Source organism: Tursiops truncatus, chromosome 4, assembly GCF_011762595.2.
Source record: "Tursiops truncatus isolate mTurTru1 chromosome 4, mTurTru1.mat.Y, whole genome shotgun sequence".
Lineage (NCBI taxonomy): Eukaryota > Metazoa > Chordata > Mammalia > Artiodactyla > Delphinidae > Tursiops > Tursiops truncatus.
In genome coordinates, this window is record NC_047037.1 from 52,916,709 (window position 1) to 52,943,625 (window position 26,917).

Genomic DNA, 26,917 nt, shown 5'->3' on the forward strand with positions numbered 1-26,917 from the left:
CGGAACATTTAATCCATTCATGTTTAAAGTAATTACTGTTATGTATGTTCCTGTTACCATTTTCTTATTTGTTATGGGTTTGTTTTTGTAGGTCCTTTTCTTTTCTTGTGTCTCCCACTTAGAGAAGTTTCTTTAACATTTGTTGTAGAGCTAGTTTTGTGGTGCTGAATTCTCTTAGGTTTTTCTTGTCCGTAAAGGTTTTAATTTCTCCGTTGAATCTGAATAAGATCCTTGCCAGATAGAGTAAGCTTGGTTGTAGGTTCTTCCCTCTCATCACTTTAAATATATCATATCATTCCCTTCTGGATGTAGAGTTTCTGCTTAGAAATCAGCTGTTTACCTTATGGGAGTTCCCTTGTATGTTATTTGTCATTTTTCCCTTGTTGCTTTCAATAATTTTTCTTTGTCTTTAATTTTTGTCAGTTTTATTACTATGTGTCTCGGCGTGTTTCTCCTTGGGTTTATCTTGCCTGGGACTCTCTGCCCTTCCTGGACTTGGGTTGCTATTTCCTTTCCCATGTTAGGGAAGTTTTTGACTATAATCTCTTCAAATATTTTCTCGGGCCTTTTTCTCTCTCTTCTCCTTCTGGGACACCTATAATGCGAATGTTGTTGTGTTTAATGTTATCCCAGAGGTCTCTTAGGCTGTCTTCATTTCTTTTCATTCTTTTTTCTTTATTCTATTCTGTGGCCGTGAATTCCACCATTCTGTCTTGCAGATCACTTATCCGTTCTTCTGCCTCAGTTGTTCTGCTATTGATTCCTTCTAGTGTATTTTTCATTTCAGTTATTGTATTGTTCATCTCTGTTTGTCTGTCCTTTAATTCTTCTAAGTCTTTGTTAAACATTTCTTGCATCTTCTTGATCTTTGCCTCCATTGTTTTTCTGAGGTCCTGGATTATCTTCACTATCATTATTCTGAATTCTTTTTTCTGGAAGGTTGCCTATCTACACTTCATTTAATTGTTTTTCTGGGGTTTTATCTTTCTCCTTCATCTGGTACAAAGTCCTCTGCTTTTTCATTTTGTCTATCTTTCTGTGAATGTGGTTTTCCTTCCACAGGCTGCAGAATTGTAGTTCTCCTTGCTTTTGTTGTCTGCCCTCTGGTGGATAAGGCTATCTAAGTGGCTTGTGCAAACTTCCTGATGGGAGGGACTGGTCCTGGTTAGAGCTGCTCTGGTGGGCAGATCTCAGTAAAACTTTAATCCACTTGTCTGTTGCTCTGGTGGGCAGAGCTCAGTAAAACTTTAATCCGCTTGTCTGTTGTTGGGTGGGGCTGGGTTCCCTCCCTGTTGGTTGTTTGGCCACCAGTGAAGTTCAACCCATCACTGGAGTCTACCCGGCTCTTTGGTGGGGCTAACTGTGGGCTCTGGGAGGGCTCAGACCAAGGATTACTTCCCAGTACTTCTGCTGCCAGTGTCCTTTTCCCCACCTTGAGCTGCAGCCACCCCCCACCTCTGCTGGAGACCCTTCCACACTAGCAGGTAGGTCTGGTTCTGTCTCCTCTCTGTCTCCTCCTCTGTCATTGCTCCTTCCCCTGGGTCCTGATGCTCACACTACTTTGTGTGTGCTCTCCAAGAGTGGAGTCTCTGTTTCCCAGTCCTGTTGAAGTCCTGCAATCAAATCCCGCTAGCTTTCAAAGTCTGATTCTCTAGGAATTCCTCCTTCTGTTGCTTGAGCCCCCAGGCTGGGAAGCCTGACATGGGGCTCAGAACCTTCACTCCAGTGGGTGAACTTCTGTGGTATGTGTTCTCCAGTTTGTGAGTCACCCACTCAGCCATTATGGGATTTGATTTTATTGTGATTGTGACCTTCCTACCATCTCGTTTCAGCTTCTCCTTTGTATTTGGATGTAGGGTATCTTTTCTGGTGAGTTCCAGTGTCTTCCTGTTGATGATTGTTTAGCAGTTAGTTGTGATTCTGATGCTCTCGCAAGAGGGATTGAGCGCACGTCCTTCTACTCTGCCATCTTTAACCAATCTCCTCTGTCTCAATCCCACTGTTAAAGAGAATCTTTCAGATTTGTGTTCTAATATTCCAATTCATATTATTAACTAAATTATATATAACTCTAGTTTGTCATCCAGCTAAAATTAGTACGATGAGTCTCAGAGATATTAACATCTTATGTCTTACTTATATCTCTGTTATCCAGAATAGGCTCAGTGAATAACTGTACTTTTCTCTACACGTTATTATTTCCGCACTGAGATTTTCCCATCTCAATATTACATAAATTGCTAAACCTATAAGATTAGTATAGAGGTAGATTTTTTAAAGTTTGTTGTAACTATATTTAAAAGAGTATATGCATTCTTGTTGATAATTAAAACTCAGATTTAGACTACTGAATCTTTATATTTTGATATGGCATCAGTGTGACATTAGTTAATCTTTTTAGAATTTCTTATGGAGAACTATTCAGTATTAATGTCAACACTTGATCAGTATAGGTTGTACAGATATAATATGGGATCTTATAAATCTAGCATCATTAATTTTTTTCATTGGAATTTGAAATAATTTTGAAATTTCAAATAGTTCAAATAAATCCTGAATGCATGCAGAAGGTAGTTGATGTCTTCTTTTGTACTGAAAATTGAATTTGACTTTAACATAAAACATTCTAAAAATAGACATCTTGCTTTCATATGATTTATTTTTTCTTTGAAGCCACCTTGCAAGTGTGTTTCTCTTTTTAGTTCATTTTATTCCAAAAGTATTATGAGAAAGTGGGCATGGACTATCCTCTTATCTATCTGATTTGTGTATCTCAGTACACTCCACAAGTTGAGCATGAAGCAGAAGTGTTTATTTCCCCCTTCCCCCTCCAGAGGAAACTCAAAAGAATTAAAAGAAGTTATAGCAGGACAGTATGCAGTATCAGAAGGTGCAACAGGAAATTGCATTTTTTTCAGTTCTGTTAGACAGTATATGGATAATATTTGTCACAGGAATAATGTGGCTCATTTATATTGTATCTGTTCTTCTGTGGAGCTCAAAGCACTTTATGGCCACTCTCGTTAATCCTAATTTGACAGCTTTTGTCCTCATCTGATGGCCTGGGAGACTCTAGTTTTAAGGATGTCATTGTGCAGGTATTTGCAGTGTTCAGAAAACAACCAACTGTAATGTGAACAGGTGAGAAGGATTTCTTACTTTATTTATAAAGGCTTTATAGTAATAATTGTCCCAAGAAGCCAAATGCTACATGGAATTATTTGAAATATTCTGACTTCTCTTTACCTTGAGGACAGTTTTCCTTCTGAATCTGGGTGGTTAATAGGACTTTCATTCTTCTAGAAATCCAGGATTGAAACCTTAGTTCTTACTCTGTTACCTTATTGGCACGACTCTGTTTAATGGGTTGCCAAATTTTGCAGGCTCGTGTAGGCTTTTCATGTGGACCTTTACCTTTCTGCTTCCAGAGACATCTTTTTTCATGGAGGTGTTACTTCTTGTTGAGAAACCGCAATAACTTCTCACAGTTTTGACACCAGGGCCTTCATTTCAGAGTCTATAGGAAGCAGACTGTGAGTCCACTTCTGTTGCTTACCAGCTATTAAGCATTTCTAAGTTTCTGAGCTTTAGAGTCATTTCCGTAAAATGGAAATAACAGTAACCAGTTTGAAAAGTTGTATTATCATATTTAAAGTTTGGGAATGGAATGAGATAATATATTTTAAACACTGAGCTCTGTGTCTGGAAAAAATGGGATCTATGTGTGTTGTTTTTATTGTGTTCCCTTTTCCAGTTCTGTCCTTTTCTGCATAGTACTCTCAGATCAATATTTCTAAAACCCACTTTCATGCTACCAATTCTCTGTTCAGTACCCTATCCAAGAGCCCAGTACTTACTATTCCCCATACTGCTTATCTGTCATACAAGGCACAAAACAATAAGGACTCTCTCTAATTCTCACCGTAATCTACAACATACATGATGATCTCAGTTAGCCTTACCCCTCAGATGGCTCCTTACCCCTCCCTTTCACACCTTTGTTTTCCCATCATGGCCAGTTTAATCATGTTGATTCTTTTGTCTGGAGTCATCTCTCTCATTCACATTTTCTTTCTAGTTTGAAACTTGTATAAAATATCCTATCAAAGCCAGAATCATTCAAAACCTGACATAGGTAAAGAGGACAGTTCTAGTAATTGTTTTGTAGCTGAGCTCTGACATGCTGCCCACTTACCAGTCAGGGACTGATGTTAATTAAGATGGACCCAGAAGGTCCTTGATGTGTAGCTCAGCATATAATATGACATCATTGGATTGTTAGGAAGATTAAATGAAGAATCTAGAAAGAAAATTTAGGCCAAAGTGAATAGTCTTGAAGTTTGTTTAAGCGCCATTATCATGGAAAAGCTTTTAAAAGGTAACTGTACTTGGTGCTGTTTGAAGTCCTACATACAACAACTAACAGAGACATTATTCCTATCCTTAAAAACACCCTAGCTTATTAACTGGACCATTAGTGCTATACTGTGTCTCTCACTGTTTCTTTACAGCCTGTGCTGTGACTTCAAAGAAGACATTATTTAGTGAGATAACCTTTTAATACAGTAAAAAATATTACCTTAGTAAGAAAATAGGCAAATTTTTTTGGATGTGAATTTAGGCTCCACTTTGTAAAATACTTTGAGAAAATGTACATCCTAAACAATTTGATTAAATTAGATTCAAGTTATAGGACTCTTCTGTAAGAAAATTCTCATATACATAAATTCAGAGGAAGAATTAATAATAGAATATTTCTGACTTGAGTTCCATGTACACACAATTCTTGATGATCAATCTGTGGCTTATTAGCTGATGGAATTTTTTCCATGGCACATGTTTAAAAATCTCCATCTTATTCTTCCAGGTGTATCTTCTCTGAAGACACACTACCACTACAGCAAGATAATAGAGGGAAATTTTTCAAGTCATAATTCTTTGTGTGATTAATAGTAAAAATAATTTAAATAATTTTTTTAAGAAAAATAATAAGTCAGGAAGAGAATTGATTGAAATCTTTCATATTACCCATTCCAAATATGAGGAACTTTTCTGTAATTACAGTGGAATCTTACCTAAAATTTAGATGTAACCATGTAAATACAAAGAAGTTCTTTCAATATAAAGATGAGAAAGATTTTTATTAAATTCATATCAGGATTATAAAATTCCATATGTTATTCTGAAACACAGTTTGGAGAGGAAACTATTAGCTTATTTAAACAATCGCTCATGAACAAGTTTAGAATCAAAATCTTAGAAATGGTAATCCTTAGACATTATATATAGGATGAGTTTAAGGCTGTAAATGAGGTGAAAAATTTCTCCGAGTCACTTTCCAATTAGAGACAGAGTAAGGAGCAGGTTTTGGTCTCTGGAATCCAGACCATTGTCCCTTTGTTTTGTCAGTATTTGCACTTCAACAACAGAAAATACACAGGAAGCCAGGAAAAGCTGGGAAGCTCTTCATATAGATAGCTCGTTTAATCTAACATCTATATCAGAAGAACAAGGGTTACTATTTTTTTTTCCATTTTTACTATCAGAAAACACCTAAAAACTAAGTTAATCCAGAAATAATGCACTGGTTTTCTGCCTGTTCATCTAATCAGTCTCATAAAATAATGTGTTCTCATTACAATCTGGTAAGAAGAATTTTATTGTAAATTAATGGCTTCATACTTTCACAGCAACCAAAAAACAGACAAAACACATCTACATAGTTTATCTTCTATCTTTGCAAACTGTACTTTTTCTAAAATAAGAAACTTTGCAAATCATTCCAATGTTCACACGCTTCAAGTCTGAAATGGGAAATTTCTTGGGGGAATGCCTCTGAAGAGGATTGCTTTGCTTATATTACATGTAATGTGCAGATGGCCAATTATTCCAGTTATGAATCTAGACTACTCTCCACGAAGTAAAGAACAGACTAAATATTTTGTCTGTCTGTTAGTTTGTTTTTCTTATGATATAGTTTATTTCCAAATGTTCATGTTCTTAGAATGCTTTAGGGAATGAAATAGTCTTGGAGTAGACAAATGATGAATACAAAAGAATAGAAATATTTAGAGTTATGTGGAATAGGGAATCAGTTCTCATGTAACCACTTATTCTTCTGAAATAAAATTAAGAAAACATTTGTCAGTATCTGAATATTACTACTGCCATTGTACATCTACATTTTTACTTAAAATGACAAATTTATAAATATAAAATCAGTGATGTAAAACCCTATGCCAAAGGAAGTCCTATTTTTTGAGTAGAAAGGATCATACTACAAAAATATCTTTAGAAAACATGTTGTTAATGATGACCACCATCTACCTGAAACATAGCAATGGACTTTGAAGTGATTATATCAATGTGTTTTAAAGCTATTAAAAAACAAATTATTTATAAAAATATATTCTCATAATTCTGTAAATAATAATCAATTCAATTATAGGACATGCCAGATTTCAGCTAACAATATAATTAAATACTATGCTTATGTCCTGTATAATGACCAAAAGAAGCCTAGCACCTTGCTTAACTGCACATTAATCAAAACTTTTTAATATAATACAAACTCTTCTTTAATTAAATGTTTGCCAAGCTTAGAACAAATTCCAAGGCTGCATAACCACAGATATACAAATGACCAAGTGTATTTGTTTCAGGGGAGAGAATTATGGTAATTTAAATTAATTTTAGTTTCCTGTGGCCCAAATAATTTCACTTTACTGATATAAATCTTGAGTTTATATGTCTAAACCTAAAGGAAAATATTTTTAGTGATGGGAAAGCTTTTCTAGCTTTTTCTGAGCCTGTGTCATATCTGTGGTCAGTACCTTTGAATAAACTAATTGGAAAGGTAGAGCTCAAATTAAATGAACAGTTATTAATATAAATTAATCAATTATTATTACCAAAGACTTTTTTTATATACTACTTTTTAAAAATACAGTTGACTCTACATAATTTGTATGCTCTTTTAAAGTCAGAATATACAGATACTGCTTTATAAATGAGTATGTCACTTTCTATTCTCTTTAATGTAAAACTAAATATGACTTTTTATAATTCATCAGCTGAAGCTAATTAAATTATTTTTATTAAAAGGTAATTAAATATTTAAATATTATGATATTTACTAGGGAACGTGGTAGGGCGCTTTAGCTTGAGAGAGGACCAAGGAAATGAGGCGACGAGACCATCTGTCTTCATGTTTAGCATTTTGTGATTGTGCTATAAGTCATGAGTTTTAGGCTTATGAGTAGACGAAACTGAGTTACTCACTTGAATACTGATGTGATCATTCATTCAAAAAATATTCACTGTGCCCTCCCTTTTACTATGAAGTGTACTAAACCGTGGCAATAGACCAGTGAATGAGCCCTCAAGATATCTATACTATACTCTGGCCAGTGAGCAGAAAGTGAAAAGGAAATTAGAGCAGAGCCAGTTTACTAAGTGTATAAGCAAGGACTTACGGGGGGACACATATGAGGACCAAGCTTCCTAGAGTAAGCGACATCTAAGAGTTGGGTAAACTGGCATTAGCCAGCTTTTAGACCTACAATTTGTGTTAGTTTGAGAGAAGGCAAGAAATATGATGTAAACTCATGAAATAGTAATTTTCATTTTAATTATGAGAGTAGCTGTCAGTAATAAAAATCCTGTATCCTTAAAAATAATTATACATGTGTGTATGTATATACATGTATGTTTGTGTATGTATGTATATATGTATACACATAGAGAGCCTGGACAAGCTCTGAGAAGACTGCGTAGCACAAAGCATATTTAAATGTATGTATTTCATTTTTAATAAAAATCGGAACAACACAGTGCTGAACTTGACTAGTTTGAAGGAAGATGGTGATATAACCAGCAGGTTATGAGACACTGAAATAATAAAGGATCAGCTGTATTTACAAGGATAACAAAATGACTAGCCAATTTAGTGTGCTGGTCATTTCAGGGAAATAACTAAATTTAGTGAGCTAAGATAAAAGTGAAAAAACATCCACGCCGACTATTTAGTGGTCTGATTTCTGTCAAAGTGGCAGTCCTCTGGAGAAAGTCAGATCAAATATTCTGGGATAACATTGCTGATATCAGCTTGTTCATTTGATATTTGAGTCTTTTTCATAAAAGTGCAGCACAAAATGTATTCTTCAAATCTCTACTTTTTAAGCTCTTTGATTGCTTGGTTCTCTGGCAAATGGGAAGTATTTACACTTTAGGTTTGTCAGTCTCTTACTATAATGAATTAGAATAGCTGAAAATGTAGAAGAGAAATTCAAATCAGTTAGAGACTGTAATATTTATTCATGACTGAAATAAAGTGTTGTAAATGTAATTTTGATCTTTAAATCAACAAATTTATCTTTGAGAAAAGAGCAGAACCAAAATGAAATGTTCTCAGTCCAATTTAAACTTGCTATTTAGTGACAGCATATGCACAGACCTGTTACCCATTTTGAAGGAGACCCTCTGAAAAAACTGCTGATTTGGAGTTTATTAATATAGTCAAAGGCTCTGTCATCTTTAATTTGGGGTAAGGTGAGCAAACATAGTCTATTATTCTTCATCCTCTTCATCACAGTTTTTATATCTTCTTTGCTATGAAAATTATATCAATTATGCTACAGAAAAATATATAGTGATTTAGACCATTGCTCATCTAATGTGCACATGAGTCACCTGGGGATCTTGTTAGGCTACAGATTCTGATTCAGAAGGGCTGGGATGGGGCCTGAGATTCTGCATTTCTAATGAGTCCTGCCCCTGCTGCTTGTCCAAGAACTACACACTGAATAGGAAGGATCTGCAGGGTCCATGGTTACATCATGTAGCACTGATCTTATGTTCACACACACACACACACACACACACACAGAGTCAGGTGCCGAGGGCTGAGTTACACACCTCAATTTGGAAATCGTGCTGTCCTCCCCAAAGGCGGCACATTCTCATCACTGAGCCATACAAGGCCCTTATTGTTTTATTTACCAGCACATTCTTTACCTTATCCCTCCTCTCAGTGCCTTAATTCTGAGGATCCCAGTGTCTAAGATTTCTGGTCTCTGAAGGTTTATCTTTCCTGATACTGTCTGGGTAATTGGCATTGCTTTATACACTAACATTTCAGTTGATTTTAAAAGAATTCCGTCTCGCCACACACACACACACACACACACACACACACACACACAAAGCTGGCAGCTAACATATTTTCTTTATATGCAGATGGGCTTGAAGTGGGCATCAATGATTTGAAAAAGCATAATCCTATTACATATGTACAATAATAAACCATTTTACTTATTTTTAATCTCATTTCTTCTCGATTTCAGCCACTGTGGTTCAGGGTCTAGGCCTCTGAGCTAATGTATTATTTTTATTTCAGTCAATCGCATAATGAAGACCCTTCAGTGTTACCTTGGTTGTTCAGGTATAGTAGATGGGATGACAGTCTTCTCATAGTGAAATTATTTATAAGTTACTTTTCAAACAGTGAGTCAATTTTGGGACTCTGTATATATATCCAGTTTGCTCTTTCTACTGTATGCATGTGGCATTGTACTGAGGATTGGATTATTGAATAGGATGAATCGATTTGGATCCTTATCTAGATTACAAAGAGTTCATAAAGTGAAGAGAGAACTAGCTATCTATTAAAATAAAACTTAGTGTCAGTCTTTATAGAGCCTACACAGTGTACAAGCTATGATATAAATGCTATAATCTAAAAGTTAAAATGCTAAAATATAATGTCAAATATTTTCTGGATGGTACCGTTTGCATCAAGGTACATAATCCACCTGATTTTCAGCTCATATCTAATGGGTTCTTATAGTTTATAAATGCTTTAAAATATAACTGCATAAAAATGGTACATGTATTTGGTTTTATTCAAAGTCTCTTAATCATGTAAGAAAATGAAATTCTATCAATTCTTCAATAAATGAATTTTTTAAAAATAACTTCTGTCTATAACAGTGTTTGCGTCCTGTAAAGTCCTGCTTTTAGTATCTGCTCTTAGAAGTGAACTGTTTGTCAAATTTCCATTAAGCTGAAGGTGAAAAATTAATGAACCACTTACTTCAGATATTTCAAAATGAATGCAAGTCTACTAGTCACGCAGTACAAAAAATCAAAGATTTTGGTATGTCCAATTACTGTTTAGGGTTCACTCACATTTAACTTTTAAATACATTGTTTCAGACGCTTAATAGGGCATTGTGGAGGAAAAAAAAAGAATAAAGTTATTGATTTTTTTATTAACTTTAACTATATCTCAAAGATAATTTTATTTATATACCTTTTTTTACCCAGACAAAGGTAATTTTAGAGCAAAGTTAATTAGTGAGTTGATTGGGATGAATGTTTTTTGTTTTTTTTTTTTTGCGGTACACGGGCCTCCCACTGCTGTGGCCTCTCCCGCTGCGGAGCACAGGCTCCGGACGCGCAGGCTCAGCGGCCATGGCTCACGGGCCCAGCCGCTCCGCGGCATGTGGGATCTTCCCAGACTGGGGCACGAACCCGTGTCCCCTGCATCGGCAGGCAGACTCTCAACCACTGTGCCACCAGGGAAGCCCGGGATGAATGGGTTTTGAAGGTTTTGAGAGTAGTTAGCTGGGGAGAAAGCACTAATGTTCAGCAAGCATAGAATTAATAGAATTCTAATTTTTTTTCAGTTGTACCCCTGCTCCATTTTCTAGGCATTCAGAAAACTGGTAAGACAGAGACGTTAAACTATTTTTCAAGAAATTGTTCATCCATCTTCCCTCCCTCCCTCTCTCCCTTTCCTCTCTTTTCTTTTCTTTCCTTTCTTTCTTTCTTTCTTTTCGTTCTTTCTTTGTTTTCTTTTTCTTTTCCTTCCTTCCTTCCTTCCTTCCTTCCTTCCTCCCATTAATTATGGAGCTCCTGTTATGATCCTGGCAACGTGCTGAGCATTGTGTGTCATGCAATGATGTAGAAGACTTGGTCCTTTTCTTTAAGGAGTTTAGAGGGGAAACCAAAATGTTTTTACATAGCGATTATGTTAATTAGTAACGGCAAGCACTGAAAAAAAAGGTGCAGATATATCACATAGAGCTGAAGGTGTCAGAGAAAGTTTCTTGTGGAAAATGAGTTGGGCTTTAAAGGAAATGCATAGTTCAGACGTGAGATACATGAGAAGAGCAAGTAAAGTGGAAGGAATGGGTTACGTAAAAATATGGAGGTTTAAATCACAGAATATGTAGGGGGATAGCTTAAGTTTTAGCATAAGATATATGGAGAGGAATGGTAGGAAATAATGTTGGAAATATAAGGTCTGAGATGGTGAAGGGCCTTGATTGGCAAGTTCAGTATCTGAACTGAAGAGTGGTGAAATCATGCAGCATTTAAGACGTTTCATTTTGTGTTGGCAGCATGTTAGCACCTAACATCCATGAAAACTGCAAAATAACAGACTGTACATTTCTCATAAATACTATCTCATTGTCCTGTGTACACTATAAATTTCAAAGGTAATGGCTGAGGGAGAAAATACATGCTGGGAGAACCATAGTGAGATGGCTGTATCAGGACCTCCCAGCTGGCATGCTGAGTGAGGTATAATGTCTGTGCCTTGAGATATTAATCACCATGGCCCCAGGTGCATCCTGGAGAAACAGCAACTCAGGACAGCAGCTTCTTTGTGGTCTGAAAGTCCCTTTCAGTTGACCTCAGCTGGCTGCACGGCTGCTAGCATCTTCTGTGTGAACCATGCAGGGCCCGATTCACGGGTGTGCAATCTGCTGTCAAAAGCGCCCACACCTGATTCATTTCCCTGCTATTGCCGTATTGAAATCCTTCCCACTGTTTGAACAAGAGGCCCCACATTGTCATTTTGCTCTGGGTCTTGCAAATTATATAGCCAGTCTCAGTACTATGACACGAAAATGGTTATGAACTACACTAGGGTCAAATGAACTATGCTATGGTCAAAATGCACAGTTGTATATCCATATTAAAAGGGCTACTAAATTATGAGACCAGCTCTGTGTTTATACGACAAAAACGATCCTAAGCTTAAATCTCATTACTTTTTCTTCAAAGCCATGACTTCTGTGATTGCCATAGGCCCAAGCTAAATACCACATTTTAGCCTTGTGGTTTTCCTGATGATAAATTAAGGAAATGCTTCCGTAACATATTTTCTCATTTATAATCTTTCTCCTGGAGCCTGTATACCAGTATTGTAGAGATCTGCACCCCCACGCAGTTCTACCAAATTAAATTCTGAGAAAACCTGTGGCAATTATTTTCCCTAATAAAGGTCTGAAAAATATAGCTCTGTATTCTCAAGCATTATTGGCTGCCTGATAGTCATTCCATTGTGTATTTCTTTTTCTGAGTCAGTATGAATATATAAACCGAATAAGCATATATTTTTTAGTTCTTTCCTTATGCAGAATTTATTCTCTCCAATCTCTTTACTCAGAGTACTTGTGTAATTTTTCTCTTGTGTTACCATAGTTTTTTCTCTCATTTTCATTTAATTTTTATTTTTTCAAAGTTATAGATGAATATAAATAGATATTTCTATAAAGCTTCATTTATAAAAGTGTGTCACCTTTTCTCTCCCATCCTTCCCTGTGTTTCTCTCCCCTTTGTCTGTCCCAAAGGCAAGCACTTAATTGCTTTCAACATTTTTAGTTGTTACCTACTTTTCATATTTACGTCTGTGCCTCCCAATAGTATGTTTAAGAGCTGAATACATTTTTCAGTTGTATTTATTATATTGACTTACCACTATGGAAGATAAAGATTTAATTTTCCTTCATAAGTTTCCATGTACCTTCATCCCTGACATTTGCCCTTTTCTCTTTTTTCCTAAAGAATTATATCCATTTTTGTATTAAAAAGTCATTATTTATATTACTCTGTGTGAATATTTTTCACAATGTACGATGACTGCATTTTTCTCGAGAAAATTTTTGCTCCCTTTGAAACTAATAGTTGTCTCATTTTATAGATTTTTCATTCTTCTGTATATCTCGAACCTCTTCAAATGCTAATTCTCTGATCTTGCTGTGAATATGTTCTCAGAACATTAAGACGCATCTGGTATTCCCATGATTTTTGTTTTCCTGGTGACCCCCTTCCTGACGTCCTCTTCTTATCCTCACTAGGTCTGCTGCTCTTGTGCCTTTCTAGGTTTGGCCTTAGCTGAGAGCTCTGACTTAAGAATGGCCGCATAAGTTCATTTGAAGTTCTGTATGTGGTGAGATGTATTGACTGCTAAGTGTCAATGTAGGATGTCTTGAGGGAGTTATTTTATTGGTAGACTTCCAGATTTTCAGTATTTTTCTATATTCTCCATCGCCCTGGTCCTATTTACCACAAGTGAATTATCTAGTGCCCAACCTGGAAGGAAGGATTCTGGGCACCACAAGAGTAAGGCATCTGAAGGGTCTCAGCAATCATAATACCATCCCATTTAAAGTGTGAGTCACCCTTCCCTGTGTCTGGTGTCTCGCTGTTCAGTGTCCCACTTTCAATCTCTGCTGGAGGGAGGGAGGACCGGGCACTGTTCATGTTGACTGGGTGAGTGAGGGGTTCGGGAGGAGAGACCTCCCCTCACAATCCAAATTTCATCAAACTATCCTGTTTCCAGCCCCTCCATTACCCCTATTTTAATAGGTAGCTGGTGTTATCAGTTCTCAAGAGTTTCTGGGTTCTGTGGTACAAACTGCATTGCTTTTCAGCTTCCTCCCTCTGCTGGCTTAGGTTTTGGTCTCCTTGGTCTGTCATATCAGTTGACACTTATCCATCTGCTTTCATGCTTCTATCGATAGAATCTTATTGCTAATGTGTCTCCTATTCTCTTGGCCCCTGTGGGTTGATGCTTTTTATCTCTTTGTTGTCATTTCAGTGGAGAATGGAAGTAAATGCCTGTGTACGATCTGCCATAATTGACTAGGATACTTAATAGTATTTGGACTGAATTTTTATTATGAAGTATCTCAAATCATTTTTAATAAGTAGACAGAGTATAACCAAGGAATAAACAAACAAGCTGAAATAAACTTACCACTCATCATTTAAAGACGTATTACAGAAAAACCTGCTCTTCAAGTGTTTTTAACTTCTGTTTACTAAGGATTCTCTTTCTTTCTCTTTTGAATACAGATGGAAGCTTTAGACAAAACCGATCAAACCTCACCTCTCTACTAGTGCAGCCCATCTCAGCATCTCTCGTTGCAAAACTCATCTCTTCACCGAAAGATAGAATCACACACAGTGCCTGTAGCCCTCTAGAACTTCCAAATAATGGTAAAGTACTTAATGTCTTTCTGTGTGTCTTCTCGTTTTTATAACTCCCATGATCATTATTAATGTCTTTTGATTGACATTTTTTGGATTATTCTTTTTTAAAAAAGAACCAAATATATATTTTTGTTGATGTGAGCATTTATTTCTCTTCTCTGGCTCTTAAAACGACATTTTTGAAAGTACTTTTGATAAAGACTGAGAATTGACCAAGCTGAGAGATTAAAAAAAGAAGAAAAGCATTTTGAGCTGTAACAAAGAAAAGCAGCTTTACAAATAAAGCATTTTGTACATTCATGAAAATCTGCTTAACACAGCTTCTCAGTTTAAGCTTCAGCAGTCTTGTTGCCTGCCAAGATTCAGTGGATAGCAGTCAGCTATCTGGCGTATGAAGTCTTTTAGTTGAAAGCATTAAAGCCTAATTCCTGCTGTTGACTAAAAAATCCCTCTGTCTTTACGCATCATTGCCCGAGAGACGCTTCTTGTACTGCAGTGCAGTTTGTCAGGCCTTGTTGGACCACATAGGATAAAACTCAACTCATTCAGCTACTGTGGTAGGGTGAAAATCAGGGGCTGTGTCTTATTTCTACCTCCAGCCTCAGCATTAGACCTCTAAAGAAGAGACTCTCTTTACATATTGTTAAATTTCTATCAAGTCGCTGTGAAAGTCAACTTGAGGGCTCTGTTTTTGTGTCCAGACCCAAAGGCTCAACTACCATGTTTTATCTCATCTGTTTTCTCCTGACAACAAAAGCATAAAAAATATGTTTTGAAAAAGCCTAAAAAAAAAAAAAAAAAACCTGAGTACATTCAGAATTGCCCTTTGTTAGAGACATAGGCTTTTCAAAGTTCTGTATCTTGAGAGCCTCAACTGATTGAACATAGTGGGAACTATAGAAAACAGGGTTAAGCCTATGTCCTCAAAGCAGGAAAGAAGCTCTTGAGGAGATTTTTGTTTTGCTTAGTTTTTTCTGTCTTCTATTCCTGAGCCCCACAATTTTATAATGAGATCTATTTGTTAAAATATGTAAATAACACTATAATAATAGTTTACTTGTAAGAAAAGCACTGAACATTGAAAAGACCAGATTTAAGTCCAGATTTAATTAACTGATTGATTTATTCAATAAACATTTACAGCCCCTAATATGTTCAGCCACTGTCCTGCCCTCAGTGAGCTGACAGTCCATGTCAGCTCCATGACTGCTCATATGTCACCTCCCTGCGGGAAGCTTTCTGTGTCTGTGTCTACGGAAGGATATCTCACCTTCTAGTATCTTACGTTGTTCTGAGAATCAAATTAGGACGTTTAAGTGAGTACTTTTCTATACTGTAAAATGTTATGTTAGCAAGTATCTTCCTTATCAAATAACTGGATCAATTTCCCCCAAATATGTTAAATGTCTGCATAATAAGAGCACAACGAAGCAAAATGGCATTCTCCAGCTATATCTCTCTCTGCGCTAAGTTAGCAACATGTATGAAGTTTAGAGGAAAAATTGAGATATACTCTGAAACCTGTTTGTAACTCCATTGTTAAAGAAGGAAAAACCTAGGCCTGCTTTCTAAGCAGTTATGCCATATCAAGTTTTCCTCATGGGTGTGGTGATTATTATTGGTTTTAGAAATTTTCAGAGATATATTTCAATCAAGATATTTCACATTGTAATGAATCCTTCTTTCATCATTTCTTTACTATGGAATATTACCTTTTGATTTCCCAAATACCTACTGAGCAGTCTCAGTGAGTTATTACATTTAAACTGATCTTAAATGTAGGATAAATGACCCTTAACCCCAATGTTTTAGACAACAGTACTCATGATACATCCAAGATAATTAACTTTTAAGTTTTCTGAGAAACACATAAATACGTTAGTTCCTCACTATGATCTGTATCGGGGTGGGACATGAAAAGGATACAGAATGATGTGCTATGTTTTTGAGCAATAAGAGCAACACTTGTAGTTTACGGATTTAAAAAAGTAACATAAAGCTTATTGTAATTACATCTGACTTGTATTTTATAAGTATAGTCTTGAGTTTCAATGTAGGAAAATCTTCACTCAAAAGTTTGGACAGGAGTGCATTAAAAATACGTGTGCAAATCAACTAATTATTTATCTTGCTCATTTAACCCTTTATATACACTTAAACAGAATTCTCTAGAGTCCAGACAGCAATGTGGTAGAGTTTGCCTGCCATGCTTTCTTTTTCAGCATCCATTTGCCCCTTCCCCTTTTTGAACTGTTGCCAACATTTCCTAGCAATATAGTATGAGTAGGTTTGACCATATCTTAAGTTGTAGAAGTAGATCCTGATTGGCTTGAGTCTATCAGCATATCACATCAACGGTGGGATGATGGTTGGTTCAAGGATGATGTAAGTTTGGCCAAACAGAGACATGACTCAACTTCTGGACTTTGAATAATGGCTAACTTTAACAGTAGAGCTGAACAAGAAAGCATATAGCCCTGGGATCTTTCAATAGCCTTTCTGGGACCTTGAGAGTATAATACCTGAAAATGGAACCAACACAAGGAAGGGGTAGGTGAATAATGTGGAGAGAGTGAGTGTGAGAGTGAGACTGACTCTTGTCCACATCATTTGATGCCTAAATAAAGCCTTGTCTAAAAGCCAAATCTACTGAATTAACCATATATATGAGGCAGTACATTTCCTTTCTTTTTTTTGTTAACTTATGTTCGATTTTCAGTTACTTCTAAACAAAAGCTACAAAATTGATACTGTAAAACCACACTAAACAAAATAATTAAATATCTGTATGTATGAAATAGACTCAGCTAAGTGAAGTGAAGAGGATGGTATTTGAAGGGCAAGTCCTGGAAGAACTAAGAAAATTGTATGAGGAATAGAAAAGGAAGCAGGAGAAAAGTTTCTTGCCCCAATATGTAGAGATTTGTTGCATTGATTAGATAATTGGATATTGACACCATTTAATTTTCCATGACTTTTGTAGGTCTTACCCATTGATTATATATTGTCAGTCTTTGTCCTTGAGAGTCAATCAATACATGGAAATGTGAATTTTCAGATATCAGTCTGAGCTTGTTGTTAAAAACCATGACTATAGTGAAAAAAATGAGATGAGAAAGTATAAAACCTGTTAATGTAATTTAGGGTGAAAAATATTAATGAATTGTGCTTAAAGAAATATTTTAATACGCTTGAATTGCTTTTGATAAATAGAAAAAAGTGACTTACTATGATGCATAAAATTTAGTGTCATTAGTGATAAGTTTTCACATAAGTAAATTTGGGTCGTATATCTTCAAATGGTTATATATATACGTAGCTATATAACACTACTATTTCCCTATTCACAATTATATATGTTCTTTGTTCAAAATTATTTTCATCAGAGTAAGATAATGTTCTCTGATAATTTTTATAATTTTCACATATTTCAAATGAATTTTGAAGATCTATATATCTAATTTGTTAACAGCCACTTGAAAGTATGCATTATTTTCATTTTTTGAACAGAAATGTAAAAAGAAGTATTGAACATATTATCTACAAAGTGTGGTTATTCTAAAAAATTTTTGGCAAATAATACATATTAGCTTTTAAGGAAATATCCACTAACAAGAAATGTTAGTACAGGTTAAGTCCAGCATTGCTTTTTGTTACATATGAGACTGACCATCCTGTTCAGAGTAGACTCAGTGTTGCTGTATGTGAAAAGATCCAAGAGTACATTGTGCTATTCTGTTAAAAGAATGTCTTGAGATATACGTTTGTGTGTGTGTGTGTGTGTGTGTGTGTGTCTTAAGTAGATAATGGAGTGGTATGGATGTGATATGCTGTGGCTTGGCTTTTAGAGGCTTTGTAAAAGAGAATTCCCCAGTAGATTTTTTAAAAAGTCAGAGAATTGAAGACTTGTTTTAGAGTAGGGTGAGCTTTAATAACTTCTAGCCATCAACATGGAGGGAAATATCCAGAAGAACACAAGGAAAAATGTAATGTACTCAGATAACTTCTATATAGCATTCATGTAGATATGATGGCCACTCTTAAAAAAAAAAAAAATCAGTGAGCTAGACTGCTGTAGGAAAGACTGATAGGTCTTCTGACAGATGCAAGCTAGTTGTTAGGAATCACTAAATGGCACTGATGACACCCCAATTTTATGGCTCTTCAAGCAGCCAGTTGCACAGTGAACCTAGGAGTCTGAGCAGGAAGCCGATAACAGAGTACTCTGTAGAAGTAAAGATCAGCCTTCATGAGCTGCCAGTCTGCAGTCCTCAGACAAAAGGGAAAAAAAGCTTTAGAAATCACTTTGAAGGTCTGTTCATCAAGGGTCTTAAACAGAGTGAACGCAGGTGGGAAACCTATTATCCAAAGTCCACAGAAAGTACAGTCAATTCTCTGTTTCCCGGGGAGTACAGGTTGGATTTACGTAGGGTGACACAGATGTCATTCACCAGAACTTCTCAGGTTTCCAGTTTTCTGTCTTGACGGTTTTGATTTTAGGAAATGATTCAGCTTAGATCCAGTCTAGAGTTTTGTTTGTTTGTTTGCTGGAAGACCTAGAGACAATCTGAAATACACACTCTGAAGCAAAATTACTTTAACAAGTACTTTCCAATTTTTAATGTTTCTCAGCAATTTTTTACAGTTTCTTACATTCTTATCACATTGTTTCTTAAGTATCTGTACTCTTTCCAAATTATAGAAGCTCCAACTAAATTTCGTAGTTTATGTATAAATCTATCAGAGCAATGCCTTATCTTTATATTTTGAGGATCATTTTTTCATAATGGGTGACCATTGTCATTTACTATCCTAGAAACTGCCAGAGATTCCTGAATGCCTTTCTGGTTCTATATCTTGCTATTCCCTTCATGTAGCTACAATTCTATTTAGTATTATCCAAATATGTCTTGCAAGTTGTAAAACCCCAGTATACTCTAAAGCTCTGTGCAAGTGCCATCTCCTCCATAAAGAGCCCTTTGGAGTTCTACTCCAGTTGCAAGTACCCTGACTCTCTGCTATGGAAGTTAGATGCTATTTGGTATCGGGATATCATACTCTTCTGAGGAAGAGATAAACAACTTGGATTTTCATTAGAATGTATTGTTTCTGCTTTATTTCTGTATGATTTCAATTCTTTCAGGTTTTCTTTATAGCCCAGGATTTGATTAGTGTCCCATGAGAATTTGAAAAGAATGTGTACTGTGTAGTTGTCAGGTATAGAGTTTTATATGTATCCATTTAGACCAAGTACCTTAGTCAGGTCATTCAAATATTCTGTATCTTACTTTTACTGCTAAAATCTCCTACTATAAGTATCTATTTGTTTATTTTATCTTGTAGTTCTATCAGTTTTTGATTTATATATTTTGAGATCATTTCTTAGATGTTTATAAATTCAAATATATCAAATCTTCCTGGTTAGTTGAAATACTTATCAGATGAAGTGATCTTTATAATGCATGTCTTAAATTTGATTTCACCTGATTCTAATTTAACTACATTAGCTTTTTCTTTTTCTTTTTTTGGTTAGTGTCTTTATGCTATATCTTTTTTTCTACTTTCAACCTTTCTGTATCTTTATATTTTAACATGTCCTCTTGATAACAAATAATTTTCATTTTACCTACAATCTGATCATCTTTTAATTGGAGCATCTAATCCATTTAATGTGATTACTAATGTATTTACGCTTATATTTTTCGCAAGTGACCAGACAGAAAGGGTGATGGAAAATTAAAAATCTTTCTCTTATCCAATTTGCTGATCACTTGTTGATGCCTTCCATTTGCTAAAATCAACTTGAAGCCAAGTGTAAAGGAGCCAGGTATATGTACGCCACAGAGGTGAGACTCCTGGGGCAGAGAGCTGGGTAAAGGGTGAAGATAGATCTGGATGGACAAATGGAAAATATGCAGCACAGATAGTGTTACAGATGGTTAGTCTGCTGACTAATTGGATGATTTGTGATATGTAGACTGGGTAGAAAGATGTATAAAAGTGTGTTAATTTTCACTCTTTTTTCTTTTTTTTTTTATACAGCAGGTTTTTATTAGTTATCCATTTTAAACATATTAGTGTATACATATCAATCCCAATCTCCTAATTCATCACACCCCCACCTCCACCCCCCACCGCTTCCCCCTTTGGTGTCCATACGTTTGTACTCCACATCTGAATCTCAATTTCTGCCCTGCAAACCAGTTCATCTATACCGTTTTTCTAGGTTCCACATATATGCGTTAATGTATGATATTTTTCTCTTTCTGACTTACTTCACTGTGTATGACAGTCTCTAGATCCATCCACGTCTCAACAAATGACCCAATTTCATTCCTTTTTATGGCTGAGTAATATTCCATTGTATATATGTACCACCTCTTCTTTATCCATTCATCTGTCGATGGGCATTTAGGTTGCTTCCATGACCTGGCTATTGTAAATAGTGCTGCAATGAACACTCGGGTGCATGTGTCTTTTTGAATTATGGTTTTCTCTAGGTATATGCCCAGTAGTGGGATCACTGGGTCATGTGGTAATTCTATTTTTAGTTCTTTAAGGAACCTCCATACTGTCCTCCATAGTGGCTGTATCAATTTCCATTCCCACCAACAGTGCAAGAGGGTTCCCTTTTCTCCACACACTCTCCAGCATTTGTTGTTTGTAGATTTTCTGATGATGCCCATTCTAACTGGTGAGAAGTGATACCTCATTGTAGTTTTCATTTGCATTTCTCTAATCATTAATGATGTTGAGCAGCTTTTCATGTGCTTCTTGGCCATCTGTATGTCTTCTTTGGAGAAATGGCTATTTAGGGCTTCTGCCCATTTTTGGATTGGGTTGTTTGTTTTTTTTAATATTGAGCTGCATGAGCTGTTTATATATTTTAGAGATTAATCCTTTGTCCGTTGATTCATTTGCAAATATTTTCTCCCATTCTGAGGGTTGTCTTTTTGCCTTGTTTATGGTTTCCTTTGCTATGCAAAACCTTTTAAGTTTCATTAGGTCCCATTTGTATATTTTTGTTTTTATTTCCATTACTCTAGGAGGTGGATCAAAAAAATCTTGCTGTGATTTATCTCAAAGAGTGTTCTGCCTATGTTTTCCTCTAAGAGTTTTATAGTGTCTGGTCTTATATTTAGGTCTGTAATCCATTTTGAGTTTATTTTTGTGTCTGGAGCTAGGGAGTGTTCTAATTTCATTCTTTTACACATACCTGTCAAGTTTTACTAGCACCACTTATTGAAGAGGCTGTCTTTTCTCCATTGTATATCCTTGTCTCCTTTGTCATAGATTAGGTGACCATAGGTGTGTGGGTTTATCTCTGGGCTTTCTATCCTGTTCCATTGATCTATATTTCTGTTTTTGTGGCAGTACCATATTGTCTTGATTACTGTAGCTTTGTAGTATAGTCTGAAGTCAGGAAGTCTGAATCCTCCAGTTCCATTCTTTTCCCTCAAGACTGCTTTGGCTATTCAGGATCTTTTGTGTCTCCATACAAATTTTAAGATTTTTTGTTCTAGTTCTGTAAGAAATGCCATTAGTAATTTGATAGGGATTGCACTGAATCTGTAGATTGCTTTGGGTAGTATCGCCATTTTCACAATGTTGTTTCTTCCAATCCAAGAACATGGTATATCTCTCCATCTGTTGGTATCATCTTTAATTTCTTTCATCAGTGTTTTATAGTTTTCTGCATACAGTTCTTTTGTCTCCCTAGGTAGGTTTATTGCTAGGTATTTTATTCTTTTTGTACAACGGTAAATGGGAGTGTATCCTTAATTTTTCTTTCCAATTTTCATCATTAGTGCATAGGAATGCAAAAGATTTCTGTGCATTAATTTTGTGTCCTGCAACTTTACCAAATTCATTGATTAGCTCTAGTAGTTTTCTGGTGGCATCTTTAGGATTCTCTATGTATAGTATCATGTCATCTGCAAACAGTTACAGTTTTACTTCTTTTCCAATTTGTATTCCTTTTATTTTTTTTTCTTCTCTGATTACCATGGCTAGGACTTCCAAAACTATGTTGAATAAGAGTGGTGAGAGTGAGCAACCTTGTCTTGTTCCTGATTTTGGAGGAAGTGCTATCAGTTTTTCACCATTGAGAATGATGTTTGCTGTGGGTTTGTCATATATGGCCTTTATTATGTTGAGGTAGGTTCCCTCTATGCCCACTTTCTGGAGAGTTTTTATCATAAATCGGTGTTGAATATTGTCAAAAGCTTTTTCTGCATCTATTAAGATGATCATATGGTTTTTATTCTTCAGTATGTTAATATGGTGTATCACATTGATTGATTTGCGTATATTGAAGAATACTTGCATCCCTGGGATAAATCCCACTTGATCATGGTGTATGATCCTTTTAATGTGTTGTTGGATTCTGTTTGCTAGTATTTTGTTGAGGATTTTTGCATCTATATGCATCAGTGATATTGGTCTGTAATTTTCTTTTTTTGTAGTATCTTTGTCTCTTTTTGGTATCAGGGTGATGGTGGCCTCATTGAATGAGTTTGGGAGTGTTCCTTCCTCTGCAGTTTTTTGGAAGATTTTGAGAAGGATGGGTGTTAGCTCTTCTCTAAATGTTTGATAGAATTCACCTGTGGAGCTTTCTGGTCCTGAACTTTTGTTTGTTGGAAGATTTTTCATCACAGTTTCAATTTCATTACTTGTGATTAGTCTGTTCATATTTTCTATTTCTTCCTGGTTCAGTCTTGGAAGGTTATACCTTTTTAAGAATTTGTCCATTTCTTCCAGGTTGTCCATTTCATTGGCATAGAGTTGCTTGTAGTAGTCTCTTAGGATGGTTTGTATTTCTGTGGTGTCTGTTGTAACTTCTCCTTTTTCATTTCTAATTTTATTGATTTGAGTCCTCTCCCTCTTCTTCTTGATGAGTCTGGCTAATGGTTTATCAATTTTGTTTATCTTCTCAAAGAACCAGCTTTTAGTTTTATTGATCTTTGCTTTTGTTTTATTTGTTTCTATTTCATTTATTTCTGCTCTGATCTTTATTATTTCTTTCCTTCTCCTAACTTTGGATTTTGTTTGTTCTTCATTCTCTAGTTCCTTTAGGTATAAGGTTAGATTATTTGAGATATTTCTTGTTTCTTGAGGTAAGATTGTGTTTCTATAAACTTCCCTCTTAGAACTACTTTTGCTGCATCCCATAGGTTTTGGATCATCATTCGTTCATTGTCATTTGTCTCTACGTATTTTTTGTTTTCCTCTTTGATTTCTTCAGTTATCTCTTGGGTATTTAGTAACATATTGTTTAGCCTCCATATGTTTGTGTTTTTTACGTTTTTTCCCTGTAATTGATTTCTAATGTCATAGCATTGTGGTCAGAAAAGATGCTCGATATGATTTCAATTTTCTTAAATTTACTGAGGCTTGTTTTGTGACCCAAGATGTGATCTATCCTGGACAGTGTTCCATGTGCACTTGAGAAGAAAGTGTAATCTGCTGTTTTTGGATGGAATGTCCTATAAATATCAATTAAATCTCTCTTGTCTACTCTGTCATTTAAAACTTGTGTTTCCTTATTAATTTTCTGTTTGGTTGATCTGTCCATTTGTGTAAGTGAGGCGTTAAAGTCCCCCACTATTATTGTGTTACTGTCGATACACTCTTATAAGGGATACAAAGAAGGTAGAAGCTATTTTTGTTCTCAGGTTCACACTCCTCAAAATATCTTCCTATTTAGATAATTTTACTAGTTTTAAAGAATAATATTTAGTTAAATTTTAAATGTTTTTTCCAAATACATGCAAGCTCCCAAGAGTACATGCACATGTGGATTTTTCTGTGTATATGTGTTCACTAAAGAGGGGTTAGCGACTATTGCCGGAAAGTATGTGGTAAAACTGACCAAGCATATGGTTTTTGTTCAGAATCTCTTTGCTTGTCTCACTTTTTCAGAACCAAAATTTTACAGTACTACAGCATATTTAGGGAATATGCATGCATATTTTTACTTTTTTTAAAATGTAATTTCTGTTATTACAAAAATGGTTACTACACATTGAGTTAGAAAAGAGATAAGCAAAAATATGAAAATAAATCAATACATTCTGTGTTAGTCATTTTAGGCTTCCATAGTAAGTTACCACAGACTGGATGCATTAGACAACAGACATTTATTTTCTCACAATTCTGGAGCTGAGAAGTGCGAGACTCAAAGTGCCAGAAAATTAGCCTTCTGGTGAGAGCTCTCTTCCTGGCTTACAGACGACTGCCTTCTCTCCAAGTCCTCACATGGCCTTTTCACTATGTACACACAGAGAGAGTAACAGATCTCTTCTGTCTGTCCCTCTTTTTATAAGGCCACCAGTCCTATCAGATTAGAGTACCATTCTTAAGATCTCTTTTAACTTTAATTACCTTCTTAAAGGCCCTGTCTTCAAATAGAGCCAGACTGGAGTTGAGGGCTTCAACATATGAATTTTAAGGGACACAATTCAGTCTAGAACACATTTTTTACACCCAGTAATTACTGCTTTGAACACCTTGATATAAATTCCTATAGATTTAGATATAAATGTATATATATAGCCAAAATGAGATCATACTATACATATTATTTTGAAAATTGTTTAATTATTGCCACTTTTTCATGAGAGTAAACTTAATCATTTTTAATACACAGACTGTATTAAATTTTAGTAATCACTGTAGTCTTGTACAGTGGGTTTATCCAAACCAATATCCAGTTGAGGCCTAAAAATTGTATTTCTTCTAATGCAGTACGATCCTCTTTTCCTCTTTTGACACTCACTTGTCTGTGGGACCAAGTCAGTGGTCCTGCATGTGTCTTATTGTCTAGATTTGTAGGATGCTTCTTGTGATTTTTATTCAACTAATTCTTCTAATCCTTGTATTTCCTGTAAACTTGCATTTAATTCTTAAGGTTTATAATAGAAAACTCATTATGTAATTAGAGGATAAAATTTTGTAAGGACATTTTCTTGTAGCTGATGTTTTTGTCAGTATCCAGGACATGGTAGGGCATGCCCCATTGATTCAGGTGAAGTGGGGCATAGTGGAGAGAGTTGGGTCTTAAGACTAGAATTACCTCCTTGCATAAGGTTAAATTCACTGGAGGATATAGTAAAATGTAATTTCTGAGAAAATTCCAGTATGGCAAGAAGAACATGGTGTCTGGGGCAGGTCTGATATCTGTTTGTATACATTGCTGTGGACATTTTAGTTATTTGCTGCCAATCCATTCTGATTGGTTAGTGTATGGTGTATCAATTGCTAAATATTTAAAATAAGAAAATAAGACCCTTAGTCTAGAACATATGATGTCCAGTCACCAGTGTTTGTTCAGAAACACCTTTGGCAATAGGGAGATCCCATGTGGAAAAATGGAGTACCCAGAAAGCTATAAAAATTATGACGATATATAATCCAGAAATTTTATACTCAGATAGTTAGGCAAGCAGGTGGCATTTAGGAAAGATGTGAGCAGACTACAAAAGGCCAGTCATCAAAACTGTGATTCTAGAGCAGATTCCTGTCCCTGGGGTGCAATAAAATTGAAAAAATAATTCAGAGTCCCAGTCCTAGAAGTTCTATTCTGAAGTCAGGAAAGCAACAAATGCTTAATTATTGCAGCTGGGACTCAAGAATTAGCAGCAATTGTTAGTCCTCAAATCTCTCTAAAGAAGGTTGGAATTTTTCCTAGATACTGGGTAAGCTTACAGTGCAGGTGGAGATGAAGCTTTGTTAGCTATTGGGGAAGAAGATGACTGAGAATCAGTTGATCCTTCATGATAGCAACAAAAATGCAAGACAGAATTATCACTGGAATATAATTTCTGCACATGATGAAATTAAGGACTGGAGAGAGGCAGCTGCTTTTATGTCTCTTAGCTCTGACACGCCTCACCCTATTTGAATACAAATGTTCTCTGAGTGGAACACATTTTTGTCATCTTGAAATCTTTTGAACTTCACATATAAAATTTAAAGCTTCCATCCAGCTATGGAACATGAAAGACAGAAAACATTTGGTAAATGTGAGCTGGAAATGTTATCTTAAAGTAAGAATATATACACACATACACATGCACCGACTTTTCGAATAATAAACTGCATCTAAAGGTTCCCCAGGGTTTTCTAATTTCAGAAGTATTTTTATTATTTCGGAATACATTCACGCTTACAGAAAAGTTGCAAGAATAGCACAAAGAAATTTCTTCCTCAGCTACCCAAGTGTAGGCTACAGACATGATAAACAGTTGCATCTGAATTCTCCCGCAAACAGTGACATTCTCTTGCACAAACAGCAGGACCGTTACAAACAGGAATTAAACTTGGATACATTTCTACCATGCACTAAGTAGCCCCCATTCACCTTTTGCCAATTGTCCCAATAATGTCCTAAATAGTAAATAGATCTAAACTAGGATCATGTGTTTCGAGTTATCAGGTCTCAAATTTCCTTCAAACTGGAACAGTTTCTAGCTTTTTTTTTTTGTTTTTACTTTCATTGCTTTATCCTTTTTTTTTTTTTCTGCGGTACGCGGGCTTATCACTGCCGTGGCCTCTCCCGTTGCGGAGCACAGGCTCCGTACGCGCAGGCTCAGCGGCCATGGCTCACGGGCCCAGCCGCTCTGCGGCA

At 35.8% G+C, this 26,917-nt stretch overlaps 1 protein-coding gene and 1 pseudogene across 1 annotated transcript in view; one reads left to right on the plus strand and one right to left on the minus strand.

Annotated features, from left to right (window-relative positions):
* The window catches only part of LOC101320309 (leptin receptor gene-related protein pseudogene), a 67,611-nt pseudogene extending 54,054 nt beyond the window's left edge, over positions 1-13,557 (minus strand).
* NAALADL2 (N-acetylated alpha-linked acidic dipeptidase like 2) overlaps positions 1-26,917 on the plus strand; it is a 1,062,845-nt gene that overhangs the window by 621,274 nt on the left and 414,654 nt on the right. The window contains exon 6 of the mRNA XM_019946140.3: positions 14,152-14,295. Within this exon, the coding sequence (XP_019801699.2) occupies positions 14,152-14,295 (144 nt within the window). The remainder of the gene's footprint in view (positions 1-14,151; positions 14,296-26,917) is intronic.